General features: G+C 34.8%; 1 protein-coding gene across 7 annotated transcripts in view; it reads left to right on the top strand.

The window, feature by feature from the left end:
- FUT8 (fucosyltransferase 8) overlaps positions 1-25,059 on the top strand; it is a 140,926-nt gene that overhangs the window by 102,464 nt on the left and 13,403 nt on the right. For all 7 annotated transcript variants that reach the window (XR_012775897.1, XR_012775898.1, XM_075502574.1 and 4 more), the window contains 2 exons: positions 18,024-18,270; positions 19,511-19,687. Coding sequence is in view for 5 of the 7 variants with exons in the window: in XM_075502574.1 (XP_075358689.1) it covers positions 18,024-18,270; positions 19,511-19,687 (424 nt within the window). In the remaining 2 variants the exon portion in view is untranslated. The remainder of the gene's footprint in view (positions 1-18,023; positions 18,271-19,510; positions 19,688-25,059) is intronic.

Genomic DNA, 25,059 nt, shown 5'->3' with positions numbered 1-25,059 from the left:
GCAATAAATAAAAAAGTTTAATTCCATGAACTAGATCTTCCTTGACAGTAGGTTTTTTATTATGTAAATCAGATGAATATTTAGTATTAGCCTAAAAGACCCTTTAACTTGCATGCAATTGTATGAATTATTTTGCTCCCATACCTCTCTTCTTTATAAAATCTTGCAGAAAAAAATGATCCATTTCTATTTCTAATTCTTAATATGTTTTTTATACACTGACTTTCATTATTTACATTTTAATTCAAGCAAATGTACGTTACTGTGAAGCATACTGGGGAATGGTGATTTGAGAGAACAGAGCAGAACAGCAATCTGTCTTGTATTTTCTCTTTGTTTCAGTTGCATTAATCTTGAAATCAAGCTACTGATATTGCGTAGATTTTTTTTGTTGTGAAGGTGCTTTGTAAGATGCTCTATATGAAGACATTTGTGTATGTAAACATGAAAAAATATTTAGAAAGTGGTAACTCTTAAAAGGACTTTAGAATTCTAATGAGGTAGGTCTGAGTTTTCAGAGCAATACAGTAGCCTAAGAGACCAAAGTGTCCTTATGTCTAAGTGGAAAGTTATTGAATAGTAGCAAGAAGTTATTTTTTGTCTTGCAGAGCAATGGCCAGGCTGCAGCACACTGTCTAGTTTTGTTATCTGACCTTCAGAATGCATATTGATAAATATGAAAGGATTCTCAGAAAGAACTACACTGATTTAAGGCCAGAAAAATCTGCATTACAGTGAGAGATTAAAGAACATAATTCAATTTAAAAATGAAGCAAGTTTAAAAAGCTGGTCCTGCCACATTTTATAGGCATTTCTCTATAGGAAAAATTTCTACTTTTAGACAAAAGCATGTGGCTGGACAATTCAGATTGGAAATAAGGTCTGTCTTTTGCAGAAAGATTGACTGACTACTGTAATAATTTATTCAGGGGATATGGTAGATTCTCCACCAGTAAGTCTTCATTTCATCAAGATTATATGCGTTCTTGAAAACTGTGGAATATCTCCCTTTCAATCTTTCAATATTTTGCATGTGTGGCATAGAACGTTATTGTGGTTTCAGTGACCCAGTTGAAGCTGTATCTGGTATACAGTAAACAGAGGCTAGGTTATAGAGCCATCAGCAGCTCAGTAGCTATGCCTTGGATGAGCACAAGTAGAGTCATTTATTTTAAACAGTCCTTTACCTGAAGTTGCTCAAGAGATTGGAACAGCAGAAAAACAAAAGGAAAAATAAATTGACACATTTTTAAAAATGTGTATTTTACTTTTTTGAGTAAGGTGAATCAATCCATGAAAAGAAACACAAAGTATAACTAAAGAGTTAGATGTTGTCTTTGAGCACGTGGCAACCCTTTTTCACTTTCAAATATCAGATCAGTGCTTAACTTCATGAACCAAAACTGTTAGTGGAATAAAAGAAGCAAAGTCTTAGAGGCAAATGGAAGTCAAATTCATTTAACCAGCTGATCTTACAGTGAAGGAAAACACTTACAAAACCCAAAAAACTTAGGAAAACATATATAGAAAGATGGGATGGAGGGGGAGAGAGATTGATTTGTGTTATTGAGCCTACTTTACATAATGTCTTTGAGGTCATTGCAAATCTCCTCTCGAGTTAGAGATGGTTATAAATTCTGGAAAAAGACCTTTTCTAATGGATAAAAATTTACTTTAGGGTGCTTTGGAACATTTTGAAATCCTCTTCTGATTAGAAGTCTTTGAGTCAAAAATATTCTGAGTATATAATATTCAGAAATAAAAATTGAACTGATAGACGTGAATTCAAAATCACACAGGGGGTAATGAGGCAAAGATTTCAGTATATTCCAAAAGCAATTACATTGTTTCCTGGTAGGAATTATATGTCATGAGACAAGTAAAAGAAATTGGTTTTCTTTTTGTGTGTTTTTGTTTGGTTTTTTTTTACATATGTTTATGCTAATGTTATCACCAGCAGACCAGATAAAAGTACTGTATGTCTTTTTCAGTTTTACCACTTCTTAAGTTAAGAATAAGCATACAACATTTTTTATCAGCATTTTGCAATTCAGTATTTAGTGTTGCTTTTTATGGAATTTATATCTATTATAAAACATAAGTTGATGCTTTTTGGATCTCAGGGAAACTGAACAGCATGCTTTGCTGTAGCTTCACAAGTAATTTTTACAAGTAAAAAGACCATTTGTGTTTCTGTTTTGAACCATGGGTAGAGAAGATTGTAGTTTTTTTCCTGCTATGAACTGATTCTCATTAGCTTTTATTCACATAAAAAACAGTTTCTGGAAAGGTAGGTTCTTCTCATATATGTAAAAAAAGCTCTTCAGAATACTATAAAGTAAGTTGTATTTAGAAGATACCTGGTAAAGTAATTGAACTCAGTTCCAAGATCCATGTGTAACAAAAAGAAAACTGTTAAATATATTCCTGTTTTTTTCCCTTAGTCCTTCTTTAGGGTTTACTTACATAGATCATCTGCCCATTGCAGCAAAAGTGAAGAGTCCAGGCTTCCTTTAGCCCTAAAATAACTTAAATTGTAGCCCAAAAGTACATTATTTATTTTTAATTATTTTTAAATTCTTGCTATATAACAAGCTTTTTGCTTGTTATGAAAATGTGGCTGTCCAAATCAGAAAAAAAAGTATTTAGACTTCATCTTAAGAATATATTAGTTATTGTCATAGCTGCATTTATATAATGTAGGTCATTTTCTGAAAATTGGAAAATAGTGTCTGTAATTATTGTTTCTGTTATAGAAGCTCCTGAAAGCCTTGTTGCAACAGGTATTTTCCAGGGAGATAGTATTATAGACTGTAAAATCTTGCAATCAGAATTAGGACCAATAAGATAGACGCAGCAGAAGATATTACTAGAGTGTGTAATTTTATACCTAGTGAAATCCGCATGAAGGCATTTAACTCTTGGATTAATATTTAAATATAGTATACAGCAAAGTTGTTAATAGTTATAATCCCATCCTGCTGTTTAGTAGCCTGGCGTTCATTGCAGACATAGCAGAGAAACGAAGATACTTGCAAAAGCAATTTCTATACCTGTTGGGAAGTAGGATCAAGTAGTAAAATATAGAAGCAGGTTTTGAAAAAGAACAGCGTTGTTCTGTTCAGACACCTGAGAATAAAAAAGAAATTTTCAGAAGGACTTTTGGTTTGGAGGGACTACAGACAGAAGGAGTAGAAGTGTCACAGTCAGAAATTGCCTGGATGATGTCACAACATTAACTTAAATGCTGTAAGTATCAACATACAGGTATTAGTTATCTCCTTAGCAATTCATAATTAACTTGGTGTTACTCAGCTTGTCCTTTATGTGTTATTACATTATTTGCTGTGTCAGCCTTATATACATTTCCATCTGTTAAAAACATCATGCCATTTCAAAAATGAACAAGATTCTAAAAACTGAAAAACATATACCAAGATGCTGTTGGGGTGTGAATTTTTTACCACTGCTGGGAAGATAATGTTGTAGCAATGAAGTCAGTTTTTTAGGTATGAACATAGTAAGAATTTCAGGAATACAATACTTTCTTTAAAAAAGAAAACATAAAAAGGTAGTGGTTTTTATTGTTATAGATATTCTCTTCAGTTGTTGCAACCTGTACTACAGTTACAGCACTTAACTTCTTAGGGTTTTTTTTTAGGCTCAGTCATCTACATCTCTGCAGTCATTAGCCATTGTCTGGCATTATTTTTTATGTTAAAATTCACTTTGTGCACTTCTCTGCTTTGTATTTTGTCAGTTTAGAAAAACTTCTAAGACTGAGGATAATTTTCCAGAAAATTTTATCACAAGCATTGCAATTAGCATTATTCTGTCCTTAAAACCCCATCCCCGTTTTCTCCTACTTACGGGATGAAACACTGGAAGGATAAAGGAGAAAACAAGAAAAGAACTGAAACATTCTTTACTCCATGATAACACTCTGTCTGAAGAATATTGCTGAATTAACAGAATGAACAGAACATTAATGTTATGTAGCGCCCATTTATTAGAGTAAGCCTGATATGTAATGAATATTACCAGTTGTAGTTAGCTAATTATTTGTGGATAGTAACGGCTGTTGAAAGATTTTGATTTTAGCTATGGGTCTAAAATGTAACTGCTTAGGAAGTCAAGTGTGCTTTTGAAAATTGCGTTTTGTTGGAGAATACAATTTTTTAGTTGTTCTTAATATTTACATCATTAACTTTTTTGAAAATTGTCTAAAAACCCTGTGTACAATGCAAAACATTCAGATATTACTGCAGGATATACCTTTATTAAAATATTGTATGAGTCAATAATAATTTAATATTCTAAGAAAACCTTTATTACATAGTCTCATATTTTTGTCATTACATGTCTGTGAATGCCATCTCACCTAACATGTTAAATTGCAGTTCCTTATGCAAATGAAGGTACTGAATTTGAAGTTCTTGGGTGCGACTCATTATAATTCACAGAATCACAGAATCATATAGGTTGGAAAAGACCTTTAAGATCATCGAGTCCAACCATAAACCTAACACTGCCAAAACCACCACTACACCATGTCTCTAAGCACCTCATCCAAACGTCCTTTAAATACCTCCAGGGATGGCGACTCAACCACTTCCCTGGGCAGCCTGTTCCAATGCTTGATAACCCTCTCGGTGAAGAAAAATTTCCTAATATCCAGTCTAAACCTCCCCTGGCGCAACTTGAGGCCATTTCCTCTTGTCCTATCACTTGTTACTTGGGAGAAGAGACCGACCCCTACCTCTCTACAACCTCCTTTCAGGTAGTTGTAGAGAGCGATAAGGTCTCCCCTCAGCCTCCTTTTCTCCAGGCTAAACAGTCCCAGCTCCCTCAGCCGCTCCTCATAAGACTTCTGCTCCAGACCCTTCACCAGCTTCGTTGCCCTTCTCTGCACATGCTCCAGTACCTCAATGTCCCTCTTGTAGTGGGGGGCCCAAAACTGAACACAGTATTCGAGGTGCGGCCTCACCAGTGCAGAGTACAGGGGCACGATCACTTCCCTAGTCCTGCTGGCCACGCTATTTTTGATACAAGCCAGGATGCCATTGGCTTTCTTGGCCGCCTGGGCACACTGCTGGCTCATATTCAGGTGGCTGTCAGCCAACACCCCCAGGTCCTTCTCTGCCAGGCAGCTTTCCAGCCACTCTTCCCCAAGCCTGTAGCGTTGCATGGGGTTGCTGTGGCCCAAGTGCAGGACCTTGCACTTGGCCTTGTTAAACCTCATACAGTTGACCTCGGCCCATCCATCCAGCCTGTCCAGGTCCCTCTGCAGAGCCTGCCTACCCTCCAGCAGATCAACACTCCCACACAACTTGGTGTCATCTGCAAACTTACTGAGAGTACACTCGATCCCTTGGTCCAGATCATTGATAAAGATGTTAAAAGCATTTTACAACAAAACATTTTGTTTATAATTGCTATTTGTTTGTAATTGCTGTTCTACAAAACAATGGAAGGTGGCTGAAGGAACACCAATTTTCAAAAAGGATTCTAGCAAATCACAGACTCTGTATTGAACAAATTGGCAGAAATCATAATGAAGAATCAAGTCAGGGGGTACACAGAAAACTATGTTATAGTGGAGAAGAGTAAATGAGAGTTTTATAGAAGGAGATAGTGTCTCATAAATTTAGTGGATTTATTTGAAAGAGGCAAAAAACATGTGGGTATGGAAGACCGTTCATTTAATATCTTGCACTTCAAAAAGGCACTTCAGAAGGCTTCCCCAGATGTAAACTACCATGAGATAGAAGAGGAGCTCCTGATGTGTATAAAATTGGGTTAAAAGAAACTTCAGAGTGAAAGGGTAGTAATGATTAATATTCCTGAGAGAAGTCACCAGCAGAGACTGATGCAAACTTTACTCTTCAACATATTCATGTATCATCTGGCAAAGAGATAGAATGTGAGATGGTAATTCTTCTGATGATAAAAAGGTATTTTGGTTAGTGAAGGTGAAATTCTTTGTGAAGAGTTACAGAAGGCTCTTGCAGTAGTAAGTGACTGTGAAATAAAATAACAGAGGAAAGTCTGTTTTGATAAAGACCAAGTAATGGGGAAGAACATCCCTGAACTATACAGTCGGTGGTGAGATCTGGCTATGTATTGCTATTTAGGAAGTGTGGAAGCACATCCAGTGGCCAGTATACCGTAGTAACATGTTTGCCTAAAAACTTGTGCTTAAACTTAGTGTGCGATTAACATTTGCTGTTCAATATATCACCTTCAGTATTAGACAGTGCCTATTTAAGTGGTAATACTAAAGGAACTGAGTGGCTCAATTCATGTACAGTGAGAATAAGGTGTTTCATTTTCAGATCACAAGTTCATATCTATAGTTCAAAACCAGTCTGACTGGATGTTTGATTGCATCTCTGAAATAAGTATATGGAGTTCTTGAGCCACTGCTGCTGTTGACCCCTATTTTGGCAGCCTTCCCAGAAGCAGAAAGGCTTGCATGAACTGAGCAAGTTGAATTCTGTTGTCCCCTCTGTCCCGAGGTCAGAGTAAAGCCCTGTTGATGATGTGGTGTTTTTGCCAATATTTTGCATTTTTTGTGTGTAAGTAGAAAACTACATACTTCAGTTTTCTGCACAGCTGTTGTCACAAGAATACCATTTTCTTTCAGAAAACTGTAAGGAGAAAGTATATAAATAGCTGTAACTTTTTCACAGAGAATGTTAAGTGTGATCAGTATTAAAATCAAGTAGCTGTACATTGTCATTCTGCTTATTCCTGAAATCAGAATTACAGGACATGCAGTCATTTTTCGTAACCAGCTTTATTTCTTTTGTTTTTACATAGAAGAATGTTTGCTTTTGGTATTTCAGGGGGTTTGAGTTTTTGTTGGTTTTTTTTGTTGTTGTTGTTGTCATTTTTAACAATACTTTTAACATAGTCATACAACTTGTGACACAAAGTTCAGTTGTGCAATCCCAAATCTGCCATAGTAAACTATAAATCTATTTGTATTTTAGTAAGTTCCTCATAAAATACATCTGTGTGTTCTTTCACACTAGAATCAATCAAGCCCACAATATTGAATATTAATTCTGATTAAGCCATTTATAGGCTAAGTGTACTCTTGGTTCTCATTTAATTGTATGAAGAATTACACTAAATCTGTTCTTGATAAAGGAATGGTGTTCTTAGAGGTTGTTTTCCATGTCAGCAGCATTTTTTTACAGGATGGGAGATAAATAGGGATACATTGCTTTTAAATACAGCCATTAAATTTTCCAGTAAATTTTCCAGTGGCAGAAGTAACTATGTATATATTTCTTTAATGTTTGATGTATATAATTGCGCTATCTATCCGATAATGTTCAAGGAGCAAAAATGTGGAGATTTTGTACAAAGAGTTCTCCTTATGTCATTGTTATGTCCATATAAAATGTGATTGACTGTTTGATAATAGTTCCATGCATGGGCAGGGCCATAAGCAGACTAGCAAATGCGTTGTTCGATGAGAATTATTTAAGTATGTTGAAGTGAATGAAGATAACCTAGAACAAGGGATTTTTATTCATGAATAAATATGTCCACTGAAATAATTATTTTCAAAATAGTAGGGACTTATTTCCCTACATTTCTTGATTAGGGGAAGTTGAAGCACTGCTGTTATTTTGTAGACCTAGAAATCTAAGTACATGAAGGGGGGAAAAAAGGATTCTTGGCTCTGTTCTCTGCAGTGGTACCAATAACTGATCACATATTTGATCACATATCTTATGCTGTTCGTATGAAATACTACCTTTTGAAGCATGGCTTTCCTGTTTTCCTAAAAGACTCATGTTGCCCCAATATACCAGCAAAACTAGTACTAGCAGGTTAGTGATTAGTTGCAAACTTTTCTCACAAGCATTAAATTATGGATGATTGGTAAACAAATGCCAAGTTTCCATTACAAACTGTAAAAGTTTTTTGCTTAACTGTCACTCTTCTAAGAATTGTTCCATAAGCAAAAAGCTACAAATTGTCCTAATATTTGAGTTTGTTGGATTTAAGGTAACCATTCTGTACTTGAAAAGTTGTACTGTAACATGTATGCTAGGGAAGAATACAAGTGTGTTTTGTGTTCAAATGAAAAAAAAAAATTGTTTTTTTAATATCAAGAGACAGCATTAGGCAAATTGAGATTAAAATTACCTCAGAAATATGTTGGGTCTCAAACAATCTTTACAAAGTTTCAAATGTTAATCTGAGTTTTTTGTTTGGCTGCATAAATTGCAATCCAAACTGAAGCATTCTCAGATTTTGAGGAAATTATCACCTGCATTCAAGTTTCAAATCATATTCTAATGCATTACAATGTCAGCAATGTTATGGTTAAGTAATATTACTTACTTTTAACTAATCTTTAAACAAGGGTAATCCAAACTGGCAGCTGTGGGATCAAATTCAAGTCATGAAAACATTTCATCCAAACCCTTCCTCTATGTCTTGAAAATGGTTACCACCATTTCCAGGTGAAAGGCATTGCAGAGCACCTCCAGCTCTATGGGTTATCACTCTGATACTTGGGAATGTATCATTTAATATGGGGTCATCTTTTCTATTAATGCAGATACTATTAATTCTGTATAGAGAGGCTGTAGTTCAAGGCTGGATGTTTCATTCATTTCAGTATAACTTTGCCAAATCCTAAAGGGTTCTTGTCTTTTTGCATTTGAGTAATGAATAAAAAACAACCTAAAAAATGTCAGCTAATTACTCAAGACCTATTTCTTGTATAGATTCAAATTTCATATTGAAAAGATTATTGCTATATATTTTGTTAGACATGAAGAATCAACTAAGTAGGCAAATGGTACAGTTTTTCCACCATGTGAAATAACTGAAAGCTATACCAAGACTTTTAAGGCAGAAATAATTTCTTGCATTTTATATTTGTTTCTCAGTCCTTAGGCCCTCAGCTCACTGATTTTTTCCTGGTGTTGTGAACAGATAAGAAATTTGAAAACCTGCATTTTATTACATTGGTCTTCTACCTACATTGGAAGACAGACATTTATTGTGTTAAGATTGCATTGGAAACAATATTTAATATTCCAAGGAAAAAAACCTTTACTATAATCTCATTTTTTTGGCATTATGTGTCCATGAATGCCATCTAATACATTTTGTAGAGAAATCATTAGAACCTATTTTCCTTTATCTGCTGTTACATAAATCCTGGGACAAATCTCAGAAACATAGGTGTTTCGTTTGCAAGTGCCTTTAACTCCTATAAGAAACAGGAGTGGTTTTAAGTTTCTAATAGTGTGCAAATTAATAATACTGTAATAGTTATGGAGAAAACTTTCATATTTATATGGAAGTTATATTGTTCTTTATTCGTTCTTCCATTACATTTTCCCCTTATTTTCTTTGGAAAATACCAAATTCTGTCTTCAAATGATAGACTACTTGAAAATGGCATACATGCTATGACCAAAGACCAGAAAAATTTCATTTTCCATTATTGCAGGCTTACACTCTTGTTTTTCCTGCTTTTATGTTAGTAGACCATATGAAGTAGAATGCATCCCTGTTTCTCTCAGTTCCTTTCACATGCACTGTTAAGGTGAAGTGTGCCTCACTGCTTTGAATTTCCAACAGCTTAGCAGTTTTATTCTCTGCTTTTTTATTTATGGCTAACTAAACTGTCTTTTTGTCTACGTGCACCTCGAGGGTTGTGTTCCATCTGGACTTGCATATGAAGGTATTTTCACTAATTCACTGAAAGAAGAGTCTTCCAAGTGTTCAAATTAGGACAAGACAAGATTGGGAGCTCAAGTTATAAACCACTATCTCAAAAAGACAGTAACAGCCTTGTCTAAACTGAGAGCCCTTCTCCACTAGAGGCCTGGACAGCCAACTCTGAATATGAAGCTCCATTCTCATGACCTGTTGAAAAGTTTTAGGTCTCCTAAAATACCATCTTAAGGTAGTCTTGGGTTTTGCATGCTTATACATGCTTGTTACAGGTTCATACATATGTCCAATTAGCATATGCATGCCCGAGACCAATCCCTGCAGATAAGTCCCTGCAGCTGTTAAAGGATTATTATAAAAGTAAGTTGTTTATATTATATTCCAGAAAAGACAATCTAATATTCAAAGCAAGTATTTGGAAGTATTTTCAAGTATATGGTAATTAATGTTAGACTGAAATAAAGAATAAGCTTCAGTGGAATTGTTTCAGATCAAATCCAAAATTATTTTTTCTTCAATATTGCTGTAAAGATCTTTTCTATATGCTTTCCTAAGTTATTTCAGCTATCCTTATGTAAGATCTTACTTCTAAATCATCAACTCTGACTACTGTTTGCATGAATGACTAAACCTGGATAACATGGCAAAACCCCTTTGCATTTATAAAAGTTTATGTGCTTATGCAAATACATTTATGATATTTTCTGGTAGCCAGGGAGCTGGAGCTCTTCTCACACAGGTACCCCTTTCATATAGGCTGTTTAGATGAAATGGGGCATTGTTCAAAAGCAGTTTGAATATATAAAGATAAAAGGAAAAATAAATTACTAGTAAGCTTCTTGATTTCTTAGTTTGACAGCTGAAAATGCCTTCACTGACTGTTATATGAAGTCAATTTGTGCAGTCATACACTTCATCTGTAAACTTTCCAGCTGGCACGCTGGATATCTAAACAATTGAGGGAGGGGAAAATCTTTACTTTTTAATGTGCTCTCAAAGTGACATGACAATGGCCATAAAAAACTTCTAATAAGTGATGAGAAGTTTTCAATAGAGTGAAACAGAAGTATAGGTCTTCATAATGCAGCTCACCTGAGCTTACTAAAAAGGGAATGGGGGCCCTAAAGGCATCAGTAGATGCTACTACTTTAGTTTTGTTAGAGACATAGCTATTTCAATGCAGAAATCGATACACTCAGTTCATGCTTTCATTAAGTCCAAGAGGGAGAACATTCATTGAAATCTCATTACTTATTAGGACAGTAAGAGCACTGTTTATCTTTATGTTATGGTTTGGATTATGGGTAGGATTTTCAAAGAACCAGAATGACATGGGAAAATAAATACTATTGAAAGTCAGTGGAGCTTACATTACAAAGACGTGTTGGTCGTTCAGGAGGTCTGGAAGTTAGGGTTTTTGCTGGAGCAGAAATAAGACTACCATCAAAGTTTTCTTTTTTGGAGGAAAGCTGATAAAATAGTATCTTTGGCAGAGAATTATTTTAGCCAAGTTTCTTGTGAGAGCAAAGATTTTGTCATCATGCTGTACCTTTCTATCTGCTCCTTTTTTTTATCCTAACTCAGTACGAGTTCTGAATATTGGATGAATTTTGGCCAAATTTGACTGAAAGAAATAGGTCTTGTTAAGGTTTCTCAGAAGTCCTCAAAATAGATAGCCTGGGTATGTGTATACAGCCGCTGAAGTCAATATTCAGACCTACCAGCAAGTGAGAAGCAGTGACTGACTGATCACAGATGTCACTTTCCAGCAGGCAAGCAGTACAGGCAGTGGTAAGAGACATGGGAGTATGTGAGGGTAGTTGCAAGAGTTGTGCAAGAGAGGAGAGGAAAGGATGCAGGAAAAAAGCCTTGGGAGTGCTGGGTTGAGAAAAGTAGTAGAAGACTTTTTTGAATGAGTTGGCATGTTTGAAAATATTTTGGTTTATTCCCTCCTGAAGCTATCAAGAATTAGCCTCTTGGGATGACAAATGGGACAACACTACCCATACGGCATATAAAACCTGGGGGGAAAAAAAAAGGACTGTGCTTTCAGTTTCTTTAAAACTGAATTGCACCAAATTTATTCAATACCTGCCTGCCTTAAAAGGTTTGATTAGATAAAGGATGATTAAAAACATTAATAAATGGAACACTAGTGAGAAAGTAATCAGAAACCAAGTTCAAAAACTTTGTATTAAAAATATACAAAGCAAAAGCTTAGAGAAAAAACACTTAAATATACAAGTGATATTTTACACTGACTACTTTAAAAGAAAAATCGGATTCCTTATCTCATTTTAATTCAATTTTATAATTCAACTGTGACATAAAGTCCTTCCTAGGTGACTAATAATGTTTGGAAATGCCCAAAAGATAGTTGTATGAGATGTAGTCTGCAGCCCAGAACAGATAAAAGCATACTTTTTCTTTCTTCTGAATTAGTTGACAATTCATAAATACCATAATGCACCAGAACTTTGCATAGTTTCTATTCTTTATTTTGTCTGCTTTGCAAAGAAAAGCATTAAATTATCATTGAAGTTGATGAACCATGAACCTGGTGTCTTTGCAATACATGACAATAGCCAGCAAGACAATGAGGAGCCTTGTGAGAATTCAGCACAGTCCCTCTCACCGTATCCTATGCTAATCTAACAGCATTCCTAGCACTCCGACATATCTTGTGTGATTGAATTTAGAATTGTTCACTTAGTTGGGGTGAGGTTTCAAATTGGCAGTAAGTCTTTGAAGTTGTAGAGTTTAGTTAAGTAGAGCTGTGGTTAGTCTATGCTAGTTGATATCAGCTTAAATAAGTCTATATTATAAAAACAGAAAAGCAATGAAACTATTCCATTTTTATTTGAGTTTATTCAGTTGTGTTTCTAGCAACACAAACTGAAATTAAATTGAAGTTCTCATTTACACAACAAGGAATGTCCTTAGCACAGTGTTCCTTGGCATACTTTTGAGGACAACTTCTTGAAAGAGTACTTCAAAATTAGATGATGAATTTTTAAATAATAGGAGAATGAATGAAGCGTTCAAACAGATTTTCAGTTAACATTAACTAATAGTATTGATTGTTACTTGAAATGAGGTTGACATTTTGCCATGCAAAGTAATGAACACCTAACAAAAATGCCATCCAAATGCAGGTCTGAGCCAATGTTCAGATGGCAGGAAGTGTAAGGTAAGGTAAAATGACAAAATTCCAAAGGTCATTTTGAGCCAAACCAACATTTTTCACACTTCAAGGAAGTTGATATGAAAGATACAAATAGCAGAAGTCTCTAAATGGGCTTTAAATTAGGATGACAAAGATTAAATTTGAAAAGTAGACAGGCAGTAAGATTATGCCAAATCACAAAAAATTATATAAGTCCTGTGAGCTATAAAGTAAGCAATCAAAGCACATTGGAATACTGCATGGAAACAAAGTTACGCTTTTTATAACACACACAGCTCATTTCAGTATTTAAAAAGTAATCAGTGGGACTCCTGGAAATTGAAACAGTATTACTGGTCTATTAGTGATGAACATATCAAAAAAATGTAAGTAAGAACTAGGTGGTGCAACTGGCATGGGTCATCTAAATAAAAATCAATTTCTTTACAAGTCCATGATTTTCCTCCAGAGTATGTTGTTATGATAAAACAGTGAGTGTTATCAGTATTGCAGTACTTTATGACTATTACAAAAACACTTGATCTTTTGATTACTCAGTTAAGGCAAAATGGATTAAGTTGCAGAACTTTGGAGGACAATTATTTAGGTTAATCAAAACTGAGAAATAGCACCTGGAATCGTATGAAACTTGAACAAGCTATAAATAGAATTATAGAATAGCTTGAAGTATTGCTGAAATGTAAATGACTTATAACAACTCTAGAGGCATCTTCCAACCTAAGTAATTCTATGATTCTGTGATCAAATGTCAAAGTTGGACCTGCACTGAGCGGGGAATTGGACCTGATTGACTTGATGATACTGTGATTTGAACTATCAACACGAGGAAAAGATATAAGCATTAGTATGGATTATTGCCTTTTATGGCTTATCTATTATTTAACAAAATACTGCTGTGAAGTGGAAAAACTGTGGTATTTTAAAATTTAGAGAATACATAGCTAAAAGCTGAAGAAATGTTTGGGTGAAAAGGTCATTCTTATTTTAAACCCAACTTCACTATCTTCAGTTGAACAGCTACAACTCATATCAATCAAGAATGTGACTTAATGTTTTTGTAATATATATGCTTGCCTATCAATCTGACTGAGTTTTGGTTATCTACTGTATCAATGATTTTGACTGCAGCTTATTTCTCAGTAAACTAAAACAATATCCTGCTGTCCAAAATTTCCATGACAATTTTTTAAGCTATGCCTGTTGAAAATAGGACAAGATCATTGCCTATTAGGAATCTTTCAACGAATGTTGGAAAAAAAAAAAAAAGTGATCAGTAGAATACAAAAGCTGTCACTTGCCTATATGGCTGTTGCAGGGAGTTATGTACTCCTTCAGGTTACTAAAGAGTTACTCTTCACTGATTTTGTCCAGGACGAAAGCACACAGTTGCTGTAAGTTTTCCTTTTACTGCATCTGCTATCTCATACTTTTTAAAGTGAGTGAAGACTAATACGAAGTTTTTTCTTTGTTGTTCAGAATGATAATAAAGGTAATAAAAGCTAGAAAATTGTCAGAAAGTTTCCTAGAATTGTTCACACATCTGTGTGTTTGATTACACAGATGTTCTAATTAGTGATGTCAAATGGCTGTGCTTTATCAGAAGTTTGTATGTTTGGATTAAATAGACTTGCCCACTTCTGATTTCATGTAAACCGTTAACAGAATAGAACATTGTTGAAAATAGTGATGACCATAATGATTGTTTTATTTATTTTATTTTTTTAAAAGACAATTACATGCATTGTCTGAACACAACACTGTGTGTGTGTCGTGGTTTAACTGCAGCCGGCAACTAAGCACCACACAGCCGCTTGCTCACTCCCTGCCAGTGGGATGGGGAAGAGAATTGGAAGAGTAGAAGTGAGAAAAACTCGTGGGTTGAGATAAAGACAATTTAATAGGTAAAGCAAAACCCACGCACGCAAGCAAAGCAAAACAAGGAATTCTTTCACTGCTTCCAATCGGCAGGCCACAGGTGTTCAGCCATCTCCAGGAAAGCAGGGCTCCATCACGTGTAATGGTTACCTAGGGAGACCAACGCCATCACTCCAAATGTCCCCCCCCTTCCTTCTTCTTCCCCAGCTTTATATACTGAGCATGACATCATATGGTATGGAATAGCCCTTTGGCCAGTTGGGGTCAGTTGTCCCAGCTGTGCCCCCTCCCAACTTCTTGTGTACCTGGCAGAGCATGGGAAGCTGAAAGTCCTCGACTAGTATAAACATTACTTAGCAACCACTAAAACATCAGTGTGTTATCAACATTATTCTCATCCTAAATCCAAAACACAGCACTGTATTAGCTACTATGAAGAAAATTAACTCTATCTCAGCCAAAACCAGGACAGTATGTCAGAATTATTTCGTCAACAGCTAGTAACTGGCAAAAGTCCTGAAGCATGAGGGGCTTCTGTAACCATTTCAAATTTTCTAATTATAACAACATCATGTTCTTTGATCTGTATTTGTGAATATTTCATTTTATGACTTTCCATTTGTTACCTATACTTTCAGTTATAGTTTCCTTGTTGAGTCTTATATTGCATAGTTTTACAAAGTAAGGAACTCTTCATCTTCTCTGTGAAATAACCATATGATATTTTCAGTTCCTTCTCAAAAAGTAGTTTTCCATATCTCAAAGTGCACTCACTAACACTTGACCTAGTAGTTAGTTTTGCACAGCCAAATTGTTTGTTTTGCCTTAATGAAACAGATTTTGTTTCTGATTTTGATTCGCAGCAAGTCTTTTGCAACTTCATTACTATTCAAATAATGTATCACATACAGTTGAAAGCTGAAATCTGTTGGGTTTTTTTTTTCCACAATCTTCTTGGATATTCTTGTGATTTTGGTATATTTTAATGTAGTTTGCTATATGCTGAGAGCTTTCGTAGTTATTACTGGCCAATCTCATTTTCTTCAAAACCTTAAGACACGCTGTGGAAAATTTAGAAGCACACTCTTATCCTTTGAATACTATGGAACAATGTATTGGGTGCTTTTCAGGGTCAGACTGCCAAATAGTGGGTCAGATCAGCTCAATCAGCTTTATCAATAGCAAGACTTTCCAAATGGCTGTCTTTACACAGCAACATATTTTTTCAATGGTAGAATGGAGTTTAAAAACTTGTTTAGTGATGCCATACTTAATAAAAATTCACCTTTTTGTATGCACCTTACCATCTCTGCTTTTTCTCCTCAAAAGAATTACAGCGAATTTCCTTCTCTAACTTAAGATTGGAGTCTTTTCTTTCTTCTCTTGGCTAACATTGCTATTGCTTCTTTTGCCACCCAGTTCCTTCCCCCACTCTCAATTGAGGGGGAAAGGATAAAAAGGATGGAACCTCAAGTGTTCTTTCATACCATTCCCAAGCTAAATGTTTCTTGTCTAGACTTCTGACTAATACTTCACATCTGCACCAGATTTATCACTTCCCTGGCTTCAGGCTGCTTTTCTTTATTGCAGCTTTCTGAAGACATACTGATAAAATATTATCTATCTTATTATAGGAAAACGTAAATGCTCAGTATTTTTACTAAATTTATGAACTTTTACTAAATCTTTTCCTGTGTGATATAATAGATGGTAAAAATATGAATTGGCTTCTTGAATTATCTTCCATACCTGCAGTACATATTCTATGGGAAAATCTTCTAAAAGATCCCTTCATAGTGGTGTTACACAGTGCAGTGATGAAATAGTAACATTTAGATAAATCTATGAATACAGATTTTCCAAATTATTAAAAATTAATTGAAAATATACCTAATTATAACAAACATTCCTTATTTAAATAACCATATCTGAGACTTACTGCTGAATTTTTACTAGTTTCTGTAGGCTCACTGGTGTTAATGTAGCATTCTGGTAATGTATGACTTAATCATGCAATTGTCATATTTCTAGGACTTTGTCACAAATATACTGAAATGATTTTTAGTGGATGCAAAAGTGTTCTAACCTTAGGGATTTTTCACTGTTCTTAAAATAAGACTCATTATCCTTGCAGTGAATTGATTTTTTTTTTTCCAGCCATTAGGTTTACTTGGTCATCAACAGTTATATGAGTTTAATTTGCTTATATTTAAAACAGTGGTATTTTTTTTTCCTGGCTGGTGAGCACTAAATAGAGAACTAGCCATCTTTGCCAGTAAACACTGCAGACAATGAAAATATTCTTTTGGAGGAAATGAGCACACTCGAAATCTTACCTGAAGTGTTCAATGTTTCAAAAACATAATGCTTTGTATTATATTGTCGTGTATTATAATTTATTTTAGTATATGAAAATAGTGAAATTCGAATTATCAGTTATGTAGACACTTATGTTCACGTAATTTGTAAAAACTCTTAAAAAATGTTTCATGGCTATTGAGCCTTGAATGAAAGTCCCATCTAAAACATCTGTATATTCCACTTTAGTTAATATTTAACAGGTAACAAATTCTTACCTGTATGTAAATCACGTGCTTGTATAGTGCTTGGCTGTTTTCCTTAATCCATTTAATTTGCTACTTATCTTCATAGTTTAAGTTCAAGACGGGAATTGTCTCTCTCTCTGTCCTTTCTCCCCTTCTGTCAGTAGCGTAGCTAATTCAATGGTTCTAATGATGTCTGAAATGCTGAGATTTACTGCAATAAAATGTATTCAAAAGAGCATCAGGGCTGTATAGTTATTTTTTAACAATTTCTTATGCCTTAAAATATTTCTTTATTTTTTTAAACAAGTAACTGAATTTTAAGCATTTTAGATAACAAGTCTGTCCAAGTAAGCCTTAGCACACAGTAATGGTGTCGTTGTATATAAAAGATACGAATATATAAACAGGAACACTTTTTATATTTTATTAACTACCAGCTGCTAAGAATTCAAGGACCTTCAACTTTGTTCTACTGGAGTGGATTGTTAGATACAGTTTGTACATAAATCTAGTCTAAAACTATGATTTTTATTAATTTTTTTAATGCTATTTTGAAAAAGTAGAGCAAGGGTTAGGTAGTCTTTGTGAAGTTGAAGATGAAGACACAGTTTAGCTGATGTGTTTGGGATGTTACTTGCCAATGGTAAAGCTTATTAATAAAGTAAACTACTTGACTCATCCTAGTATGTATTTTAAAACAGGTGAGGCTAATGATAAAGATGTTCAGGTGGTGGAACTTCCCATTGTTGACAGCTTACACCCACGGCCACCTTATTTACCGTTGGCTATCCCCGAAGACCTGGCTGATAGGCTAATTCGTGTACATGGGGATCCTGCAGTGTGGTGGGTCTCGCAGTTTGTGAAATACTTGATTCGTCCACAGCCTTGGTTAGAAAAAGAAATAGAGGAAGCCACAAGGAAACTTGGTTTCAAACATCCAGTGATCGGGTGGGTATTTAGTTTTCTTTTTAACTGTCTGTGTTTTAATATGTGTATATAGTGATTCCTGTTCACTAAATCGTTTTATGTTGGTTATCTAAGAGCCTCAAGCATTTTGTGGGGAGAGAGGGTGCTTTCTAGATGAAGCTATTATTTTTTAACTGTGCATAATATAAATTGATTACAAGTACTTCTTCATTATACCTGCCTACCTATAGTTGGACTATATAAAAGGTGGCTCAGAAGAAGTTTTTTTTATATGTCCTTCCGTATCTAGAAGTGTAATACAGAATTTCATTTATGTAACTGCCTTACAGCTTGTATTCCACTTTTCTGTCTGGGTCTTCTTTCCAAGTGCCTATAGCCTTTACATTTGAGGAAAAAAGGTTAAGCCTACATTTTACATGCCACAATCCACAACTAATTTTATTGTTGGCTGCACCTGAATGTGGTATGTGCCTTTCCCTTTCCTGCTGGTGTTTTCACTATTGTTGTTTTTTAGCAGTAACTGTGAATTGGAAAGGTCTGTATGGGGAGATATGGGGAGAAGGAAGGAAAGCACCTATGGGCAATAAAGAGCAACTTGTGGAAGAAAGGTTTTAGTCACGTAATGTGAAAAATTCTGCTGCTGCTGTACTAGAGTCTGCAAATATTGCTTCCTTTGCCAGAATTTTCCTTCAATCCTTAATCTTTCTTTTTGTAGGAGTACATAATAGTTCTGTCCAAATGTTAGTTGGCTTTTGACCATTGAGTCGGTAGGCCACTTCACCACTGGCGGATCTGAAGACTTTTTAGGTTTCAAGCAGAAGGGGAAGATGCATTTTTAACTACCTTCATTCAAACCCTGCATTGTAGTTGGTGTCCCAATATATCTGTGATGCAAATATTCCTATTTTGCTTTTGAAATGTATTGATCAGGCATTACCTAACTACACTGGATAACTTAACCTTCTGCACAAAAGGAATACCTTGTATGCTATAGTTGCATCTCCTTCATTCTTTTCTTTGTTACCCTTTGCCTTCCTTGCAAGATTATTAAAATTCTTTCAGGAACAGACTGACGGCTAACTTCATGTTGTCAGTGTGTCTTGATGGACATCAATGGGTTTTAATACTTCCTTGTTTTATGTGGGGATTCAATTTAATATGCGTTCTAAAAGCACAGGCATGAAATTTAAAGTTAAAATTTCAGTTGCTGAAGTATGTATTGGATCTATAAATTGAATTCCTAGTTTCTACCTTTTTCCAGTGTTCACGTTCGAAGGACAGACAAAGTAGGAACAGAGGCAGCATTTCATCCAATTGAAGAATATATGGTACATGTTGAAGAGCGGTTTGAACTTCTTGCTCGCAGAATGCATGTTGATAAAAAGAGAGTGTATTTGGCTACAGATGACCCTTCATTGTTGCAAGAGGCAAAATCCAAGTAAGATGAATTATGTTTATATTACAGGTTGTTCCTTCTGGTTAGCTTTACAATTTCTGACTATTGTACACACAAATCTTAGTATCATTTATACAGTTAAGATTGCATTTCAGCTTCCGGTGATTTTGATTTTTCTCTCAGACATTCTCTTTTTTGGATGATTTTTTTTTCACAAGTATGCTTTTCAAAGCTTAATGTTAAAAATCTAGAAGAGTTGAGCAAGATACCTGTGCCTATTTAAAAACAAACCAATGCTGTAAAAGGGAAGTAAAAATATAAATCATAAATACACCAAACTACTTACAGAACATACATATTAAAAATAAACTATTCAGAAATATTGTAGAAACTAGTTAATGTATTAAGAAGTTTCACCTGTCCAAACGATACCTTTCTGTGAATAGTTGCCAGAGGTTGGTTGAAAAGCTTCTGATGACTTTCAGAAAGATTTCTATATTGACAATTTAGAAGACTTTCACCCTACATGTTGAATAATTTTAAAGTTTGTCCTTAAGTATATGTGGGATTCTCGATCTGTAACATTGTCTCTGTCCCTTTTTTGCTCTTTGTCCTCTTCTAGCTCTCCAGAACATGGGTGTAACAACCTACCTTAGCTATAGGATATCCCAGCCTGTCATAGAAAATATAACTGTATTCAAACCTGGAAATGCACAGTATGCATCCATTTACTCCTACCGTGGCCTGTATTTTCCTGTAAAAACTCATCGTTAAGTTGTATGTTTTGCAGGGTGTCAGTGAGATGGCAAAACCTTCTGTTTAGTGAAAGAAAGCAGATGCATATGGAAGAATAATGTTCCATATTTAACCGTATCTTCCTTGGGTTATGGTGTTTATGGCATCTAAACAATTTCACAAATGCAATAAGCCATGACTATGGAAACTTGGATAAGTATTCATTACCGAGTACAAGTTAGCATGTTTTCCTTTTGAGTACTATTTATTTATCTGTCTACTGAATAGCACCTGTTTCTGTTTCCAAAATTTTATCTCCCTGGAGCAGAAGAGTATGTATTTTTTCATTTAAGCAAGGAAATTAAGACTTTTTAAAGTCAAGGTAACTCAAAAATGGCAAATTTTTGAACTGTTTTATTCTTGGTAGACATGCTTGGATAAATACATAAGATAACAATACTGGATTACAAATTTTCTCTGGCATATACAAGGTAAGCAGAAAATGTTATTTTGTAGTAGAGGAATTTTCTACAGCATTGCAAACCTGTGTATTTCAATTGTGCTATTTCTATTTTTCTTTCGTATCTATAAAGGACTGCTGTTTAAAATTATGGAGTTTTGAAAAAACTAGACCAACATACACAATTCCAGATGATGGCAATCTAATCCTTCCTTTTTTGTATATGTAGAGACAAGAACAGTAGCAGAAACAATTATGATAACATAACATTTAAAGTGCAAATCTGAACAATGAAAAGACAGGTAATACAAAATTGAGGTTATAATATTGAATTCATTACATTGTCCTAAATAACTTTAATTACTGTTTGTAACATAACAGAATTCAATATTGCTGTAACAATCTTAGTTATGCATTTTTTCTTTATTTGTGTTTAGCACTGTGTACTTTATGAATAATAATGAGATGCACTACCTATGTAAACATAGTGTCCCAAGTTTTCAATAGCAACAAAAACTAATAGTAGAATTGTGACTTGCTCAGTAAAACAATACTGAATTTTATTAAGCATTGCAGTTTCTGTGGCAGTTCAAGGTCCATTCCAAATCACACTTTTATTGAAATATGATAAGATACAACTCATTAGTACAGTATTAATTTTGTACGTTTTCTTAATTAAAAGCCATAGAATCTGTAAGTAGTGAAGAATTTTTTTATGTGTTGCTGCTGAGTTTTCAGGTTGTAGTTTACATTGAAACACAATTTCCTAAGTTGCTTGCACTCTACTGCTGCTTGCAATCGAGTAGAAAGCGTTTGAAACTTCCTGTGATTTCCTAGAAGGCAGGGTGCAATTTGATGTTTCAGCATTTAAGGGCATCTGAAGGCAGGTTAAGGTCAGGTTTGGGAATAAAGAAGCTTTTCTTCCTTTTCTTGTGAAGAAAACTACAAATTAGTTTACACTTCTGACAAAAAAGTTCTAGTCACATTGAACTACCAAGCTTTGATAGAAACAGCTTGTCGCATTGTACTGCAGTAGCTTATGTTGCATTAATTATTGGGTGCAGTAGTATTAGTAAGTACTAGATATTGTATCTCTCTTTACGTGAGAGTGATTGGCTGTCAAACAATGTTGGCATTTAAATAATGAAAATTTAGCCAACATTCACGTGAATAGACATGTTGTTTCTATTAAGAGAAATATTTCAAACTATTTGTAGTCATGAAAACAGAAGTGTTTTGACTTAAGTTTCAGAAACTTCCCTTGCAGTCATATGTCTACCAACTGCAAGTACAGTAGTATAGACAGTGGAGACGGTACTATCAGTTTGTAGAGTGTTTTGTTTTGTTTTCCAAAAGAAAGAAAGAAGTGATACATTTTCAGAATTGGGATGATATAGAAGAACATGATTAGAGAGGAACATGGTTGAGAGTTCAACAGCTGTAATGATTATGGGATTAAAGCACTTGCCAACAACTGGTAAAAGCAGAGGTCATGGTATTTGTCTTCTATAAGTGATATGTTAGGGATGGTGTAAATTGCTTGTTCTTTGGCTGATTTAATAGTTTTTAAATACAAACTTTTGAATTTCTAGTATACGTATGTCTAGTCTATAATATTATTGACAGCATCTTCTCTCTTTAAGGTAGAGTGTTCAAAATAATGCAGCTGAACATGCACATAAATTCTTAAGAAACCGTATTTAATACCTTTCTGGTTTATATGTGAATCTATTCAGATCTCTTTCTCATGTATATAAGCACTAAAATTCAACAAATTACATTCTTCCTTTCAGGATGTTTACCTGTAAAGTCATCTGTATTTTGCTTTTTCATTGTTTTGCAGTAATTTGCCTCCCTCATGAGTGTTTTTTCAGCACTTATGAAAGCTTTTTTCCCCACTCTATTTCACTGTTTATTTACTTCCACAATAGCAAGTTAATGTCTTTTTTCCCTGTGTATTATCTGTAGTTTAGCTGTTGCAACCCTCCCTGCCCCCGAGTCATAGTATGCCTAATATATAGAATTCAGTAGTGCTTCAAAGTTCTTGAGTCTGATGAACAGCCCATACATTTTCGAATTCTTTTTAGAGCAAGATCTGGACAAACACATTATTTTTTACTCCATCTGTTTACACACATGCTCACACTCTTCTTTCAGAGGGAAGAAAACTTTCATTGCCTGTTCTGGACACTTCCCCAGTCCCAGCAAATTGAAAACAGGAGCTTGGGACTCGCCTTGCTTTGCACCCGCTGCACAGCGTAGTGATAAGCTATAGTTACACAACTAGTTGATCAGCTTCCAAAACCAATTGGAACTTGAAATAGTCTCATAACTGTGCTTGGTTTGTATCCTGATCTGAGGCTGGTACGTGCAGGAAGGAAAGATTTTAAACTCTCTCTTCCCTCTTCCCCACCTTCTTCTGATTTCTTCTTTTCTCCTTTTCCTAGGGGAAAAAAAATCCTTCCTGGCCTGTATATAGATTTCAAGAATCTATTAGGTAGCTTTAGAAGAATTAGATATTATTTTTAGGTACATGGAGGAGATATACTACATATATATAGTCTGATACAAAGAAAACAGTATTATGCCAGTTTCCATTCTTTGGTTTTATCTTCACAGTCTGGTCCTCTCCTGTTATAGATGCGAGAATGTGTGGGTAATTTCTTTGGAAAGCTAGGAGAGATCCTACAAAATACTGCATTTAGGTGATTCTGTCAGTAAGAATATGACATCTTATTATTTATTATTCATTTATCACGCATTCAGGAATCCTAGTAATAGGATTGTGCCTGAGTTCTGCTTAAAAAGAAAAAAAATCCCCAAAAGCTTACAATGTAAGTATTACATTAGTCATAAGATAAATACAGACGGTAAAGGGAACAGAAGGAAGCAAAAGCTAACTATAGAGCTTTAGAAGTTTCATTTCCTTTATTCTTTTAGTCATTGTGGTAAGAATAGCTTTAAATAGAATCTAAAGCACTATAGCGAGTGGGAAGGAGAATTAAACCTCACCTGATGCAGGAAGTCAGTGGGCCACATATGGCTAAGTTTGAGAGGAGTATAGGCTTGGCCTTCTACTGTGTTTTTCTTTGTGCTCTGCTTTCAGCCTGTGGTGGAGACAGGATGGTGGACTAGAAGATTCTTTGGTCACACAGAGTATAGCTGCTATTATACTCACATTTTAGGGTGTTTAAAAGAAACCTCTTTTCCCAAGCATGAATACACCATTGTGTGTGAGGGACAACATAAAAGTGCTTGTTTGAAAACTTAAAACATGTGAGTAGATAAATGCTAAGCTTGGATCACTGGTTTGAAGAAATGGGTTCTGAAACTGTTGGTTAAGTGAATTTGGATCAACTTTACAGAATGGAATTGAAGACCAGATTTAAAAGCATCTCAAAGGCTATTTCCAGAATAAAGAGAGGAAGGAGAAAATTTTAAAAGTGTGCATAAGAAGATGTGTAAATAATTCTGGTGGGGGTTTTTTTTGTGTGTGGGTTTTGTGTGTTTTTTATGACACTTTTTTTGGTGTGCTTCATTTGTTAAGTTATTAGACTGATCTTTGCTAGTAAAAAATCAAATTCCTCAAGAAAGGTTCTTTTGTCTCTACTCAGCATGTGGATTCTGATTTTTGAAGTCTGAAGGAAGCGATTAATTTTAGCAGTATTCCTGATGCCAAGAACTTGCAAAGGGGTGTACAAATGTCTTTACTATGTTCACTGTCCCTAGAAATTACATCATCTGTTAAATGTTCTTCATGTTGCTCCCCTCAGAGTTGTGTCACTGAAGTAAGACTGAATGCCCATCTCTGGTCCTCAGCTAGTTTTCCCAGTAGAGTATGACATATTTCTGTCTGGTCTGTACTTTTTTTTTTTTCTTTTAAAAACATACTAATATGATTCACACAATGGAAACAGAAGTAGAATATATCACATGTTGTGTTGTCATCTGTTGTATTTTGAGAGCTGGTTAAATATTGACAAAAATGCTAGACATGAAAAGATAAGAAAGAAAATGATCATTGTGATAGAGTTCATCTTGAAAAAAAACTATTTCTTGATCCATATGCTTCTACAATTTCTCAGAAGCGGTTTTATCAGTTATTCCATATGAATAATATTTCCACCTTCTCTTCTTTTTTTTTTCTTTTTGGTTTGTTTTGTCTTGTTTTTAATGTAACATGAACTTCCCCTGACATTCATGATCAGATGCACCCTTT

Source organism: Mycteria americana, chromosome 5 (assembly GCF_035582795.1).
Source record: "Mycteria americana isolate JAX WOST 10 ecotype Jacksonville Zoo and Gardens chromosome 5, USCA_MyAme_1.0, whole genome shotgun sequence".
In the NCBI taxonomy this organism is placed as follows: domain Eukaryota; kingdom Metazoa; phylum Chordata; class Aves; order Ciconiiformes; family Ciconiidae; genus Mycteria; species Mycteria americana.
Note: the sequence above shows the minus strand (reverse complement) of the source record. Positions and strands in the feature narration are given on the sequence as shown.